The sequence below is a fragment of the Ammospiza caudacuta genome, chromosome 5 (assembly GCF_027887145.1).
Source record: "Ammospiza caudacuta isolate bAmmCau1 chromosome 5, bAmmCau1.pri, whole genome shotgun sequence".
In the NCBI taxonomy this organism is placed as follows: Eukaryota; Metazoa; Chordata; class Aves; order Passeriformes; family Passerellidae; genus Ammospiza; species Ammospiza caudacuta.
The window spans coordinates 52,002,994-52,007,722 of NC_080597.1; the positions used below are offsets into that span (position 1 = coordinate 52,002,994).

At 46.0% G+C, this 4,729-nt stretch overlaps 1 protein-coding gene across 1 annotated transcript; it reads right to left on the reverse strand.

Annotated features, from left to right (window-relative positions):
• Positions 1–819: 819 nt before the first annotated feature.
• Positions 820–4,191, reverse strand: SMIM30 (small integral membrane protein 30). The gene is made up of 2 exons (XM_058804702.1): positions 4,053–4,191; positions 820–3,272 (listed from the first exon to the last, which is right to left on the reverse strand). The coding sequence occupies exon 2, from the start codon at positions 3,210–3,212 to the stop codon at positions 3,027–3,029; it is 186 nt and encodes a 61-aa protein (XP_058660685.1). The 5' UTR covers positions 3,213–3,272; positions 4,053–4,191; the 3' UTR covers positions 820–3,026.
• Between the last annotated feature and the right edge of the window lie 538 nt (positions 4,192–4,729).

Here is a 4,729-nt window from a genome sequence, read left to right on the forward strand (position 1 = left end):
GCAGTGTTTTAGCTACACTATTGTTAAAGCACATGGAAATTATAGCAGTCAAAAGCTACTCTTTCTTGTCCTGCAGGTTTTTTTAATCAGAGTAGGTTGTGTTTGTTAAGAGGTGAACATTGTCAGGCTGCTTCTACTTTCTGCTCTGAAAACAGCTACTAATAGCACTAGCTTAGTGCACAAAGTGAACTGATTTGTGCAGTAGCTGAAATCCTGAAAGAGCTAGAATCCCATTTTCACAAAATGCTGGGATAAAACTAGCTCTTAAAAAAACTTCAAATAACTAAAGCAATAGAACATAATATTTCATTAAAAAAAACCCCAAAAAAACCAAACAAAAAAACCCACCCCAAAAACAAACCAACAGAAAATGGTCTTTTATACCCTAGTGTCTCCAGCAAGAAAACTGACATAAATAGCTTTTCTGATATAAAGGCAACTGCCTACAATATGTTGAAAACTCATAACTAAAAGGAAAAACAAACACTTCAAGTTTTCCATGTACCAGACAAACAGGATTCTTTGCAACTACAAGCTGACTGTGTCAAACTAAGGGGACCAGCTCCCTGAAGTGCTTTAAAGTAACAGTTACTGAAATGGGATAAACAAGTAGTAGGACCATGAGAAGTACATCACTGCACAAATGTTAACTGAAATCATACCTTACAATACTTTCACTCATAAAGTAATCTAATGTAAGCAAAAGTAGGTATCAAAATAATAGTCAGCAGAAGGAATTCCAACAGTTACAGTCACTTGTGTCATCTCAGTTTTCCTTTTCATAGGAATTACTCCATCAAGCTGTTGACAAATCATACATCAAAGTTTATTAAGACAGAGGAAAAACAGGGGTATCTGATTTTACACTCAAGTAGTTAACAAATGCAAGTCTTTAACAATAAAGCTCCTATCAGAACCCAGGAAACAAAGCCATTATGCTGTGCAAACATCTTTCAGTGAAGTACATACAGCTTTGGGCAAATAATACAATGTCTCATATCCCTATTGCCTGAGATAATTAACTCTGTTACAATTTTGTTCTCCTGCAGTGAAAAACTGTAGCCCAATTCTGTGAAACTATTGCCATGGATGTTTTCTAAGGTAGAGATAAAGGAGTCCGTGAAAATCTGCTTGTGTTAAAATGTATTCTATTGAAAGAGCAATACCTAATATTTTACTGAAAAAATGGCAGTATTTTTTAACTTTGGGAACTCTAAAGTGAATTGAGTAGCAATTTTGTGGGGGGTTTTATTGGTTATTTTAGGTTTTTTTTGGTTTTTCTTTTTCTTTTTGTTTAGCTAAGCTGGAACATCAAAGATCACACTTCAATCTGTGCTTGCACCCACCCAGTTGAATTATCACGAACAGGATCATTTACTGCTGCTAAGCAGCTTTCAAAGGTGATACTTCTGTCTGAAGGTCCTCTTAGGGCTGTACATTTCATTTCTACATAGTAATTGTGCCTTCTGTCCCTTTCTTCCAAAACTGGCATGCAGAAATCATGATCTGGAGAACATGATCTGCCACCCAATTACTTACATAAGACCTGCCCATAGCCATTGCTTTGTGCTCTACTGAACAGAGGCACAGAGGAAGTGGAAGAATACAAAAATCAAAACACATAACTCTGAAAGATAAAAGCCGAGATTTCTAGCAGAGAGTGGCAGTGTCCACAGCACAAGATCAGAAGGAAATTCTTTGAGCTGTGGAGAGCTCATCCTCCTGTGCTCCTTATTCCGCTGCTGCTACAGAGTGTGCTCTTGGCTCAAGCTAAAACACACCAACAAGTCAGAGAGACTTGTGTCAGACATTCTTGGCTGAGCCATTTCACCTTTGGTACTTACAGAAACAGACACATTACTGTCTTTCAACCATATACCACATAATCTGACTGAACATGAATACAATAAGACTATTTACACCTCCCATTTTGCACCAGGATTTTTTACTTTGGTTTTGATCCCAATCTTTTGTGGAAGTCATATGTATCAGTTAGAGAAGCCTAAATGTTTAGCTAGCAACATAGGTTTGTCACAAGGAATCCACAAGAACAATGGACTAATTGATTAAACCCAGAATTTTATCGAGTTCTTTCTACATTGTAAAAGAAACATGTGCACAATGCTCTTGTTAGAGTTCTAATAACCTTCTAATGCAGAAATACACAGAATTCCTCATCAAAATAGTTAAGTCTTCAGTTTTGCAGAAAAAAGTGCTAACACCAAATGAACTAAGCCTTAAACCTGGTTTGCCTAGAAAAAAGCTGAGTACAAAAATAAACAAGAGACAAAGCCCATATTCCTAATCTGATTTACATAGCCTTACATGTACTTTTCTGTGAAATACATGTTAATTAAAAATGGCGATCTCATTCTTAGGTATATCTACTTGATAATAAGAATACAGGCTACAGGAGTGGCATATTCTAAAATAAAAATACTCTAAAAATATTCTAAAAGGAAAAAAAAAAGCCTTTCATGTTTCCTTAGTTCTCTTAAGTCTCATCCATGTGACAGCAGAAGTGAGCTGTTAGGTGTTAACTGTCATTACAGAGAACGTGACCGTGAGCACACAAGTTAGAGCAGTCTGCTCGCTAGCTAGCTGGTTAGGACAAATTTCAAAACTCTTGTCATCTTGACTGGAAGATTAATAGCTGCTTCCTCCTGATTTAATATTGAAACCACAATTATGGAACTTGTTGAGGGCCTCCCTCACATGCTAAATTTATAAACTCTTACTGTGAGCCTCTCTGTAGTTTTACTTCCCCATTCAAACAGTTTTTACCCTTCTCTAAGGCAATAGTTAATCATAATTTAAAATTATCTTTTTGTAATGAGAACAGATCATACAAATCCCTTTTACTAGTACAGCCTTGTACCATCTTCACTCTGTTGTACTGAACAGTAAGAGGGGTTTGCAGAAACATTTACTACATTTTTTTGGAAAGTTTTCCAGAACCAAATCTCAGTCACACCCAACCCCAAGCTGTGTTCAGAAATTCACTTCATCTGAGCATTTTCTTGAAGTCACTGCTGCCCATTCCTTCTCCTTGCGTACAAGCCAAGGCAGGCGCAGAACCCGACCACACTGACAGCGAGGCCGAGCAGGAAGGCAATGGTATCTCCTGTGTCCAGGGCTTCCACTACGGGCAGCACCAGCAGCAGCGACACGAGGACCAGCAAAAGTCTGGAGGTGTTCTCGGTTGAAGGCATGCTGACCTCAAGGGGAAGTTAAATGAAGAAAGTGGTGGACAGCAGGTACTTCACTGGTATCTACAAGGAAAACAAAAGGAATGTTACATGATTTTTCTTCCTCCTCCCCTGGATTTGTCTTGCCAATAGCCAACTGATTGATGCATTACAGGTATCTGTGTGGAGCTCATGAAATTAAGGTTTTATCTTCCTAATCACCCAAGTAAATTACTTATTATCATGAGACAGCCACAGTGGATTTGCTATCTTGTTATGTAACTCTGTGGAAACTAATCTTTTGAAGACTTACCGAGAGGTAAAGTCAGAACAGGCTCTCCTACCTGCAGCTACCAGAGCCAGCTTACCCGGTGCGTTGCTACGCGGGCCTGTTCCACCAGGTGTTTAGGGCCTGATGGCTGCTGCCCATCACTCCCCCACACTTCCTAACACCGGCCATCCTCGGGATCCATGAGCATGGCCCGACTGCGGTACACTGGGGAAGCCGTGAATTTAACCTCTGGGGCAGTGCCACCGCGCTCACCCTCACTGCGGGACAAACGTCCGTCGTGGTTCTACAACTTGGAGAGGCGCTCCCAAGGAGCGCGCCGGGACCAGCCCGGACCGCCCTCTCCGCAACAGCTCTTCCCGCGGGGATGGCTCGTTCGCGAGGTGCACAGGACAAAAAACCGCGGCGGGACACTCGAATAAGCGGCTGCCCGGCTCGCACTCCGGCGGAGCCAGTGCCGGACCCCGCCAGCCCCGGGGCGCCCGCGGTTCCCGTCCCGCCGCCGCGGGGCTGGGGGGCGGCCGCTCCCTGGGCAGCCCCCGGCAGGCCCTGCCCGCACGGTGCCCCTCAGTCACCTCCTGCCGCCGGCTCCGGCCTGGGGCCGTCCCCGCTCCGCGCCGCCCGCGGGGCGCTCAGCAGCCGAAGGCGCCGGCCCGCGCCGCCCCGCCGCGCTGCCACTGCCTGGCCGCGGCCATGACAGGAAGGGGCGGTGGCGTGGCCGGGGGCGGGCGTGACCCGGCCGGGCCATCTCCGCTCGGCTCCGCTCCGCTCCCGCTGCGACGCCCGCCCGCTGCGCCCGCCGCGATTCCCGGGGGCGGCTCGGGGGCACAGCCGCCCCCAGCAGCCCGGGCGGCCCCAGGCCCCGCCGGTGGCCCCGGGAGCGGTGCTCGCCAGGCCGACCTGGGCCTGGAGGGATGCGGCGGGGCCCGAGAGCCCCGGCCGGGGGTGCTGCTCCCCAGGGCGGCTCCCTGCCGGAGCCCCGGAGTGCCCGAGGTGCGATAAACGGGACCGAGAGAATGTCAGCAGAGAGCAGCGGCCAGCTGCCCTCATTGCGGCTCCATTGACCTGGAAGGATAGAAACACACCGATTTGGGTTGTCTGATCCTTTTCCTGCGAATAAAAGAGTAGAAGTCACCATGAGTTTGCATCATTTCAGATTTAGGCCCTTGTGATAACAGTCCTAGTATGTGCCATCATAACCAATTCCTACTCTGATAAAGCAGTTGAAGCAGCTTTATATGGTAGAGAGCAG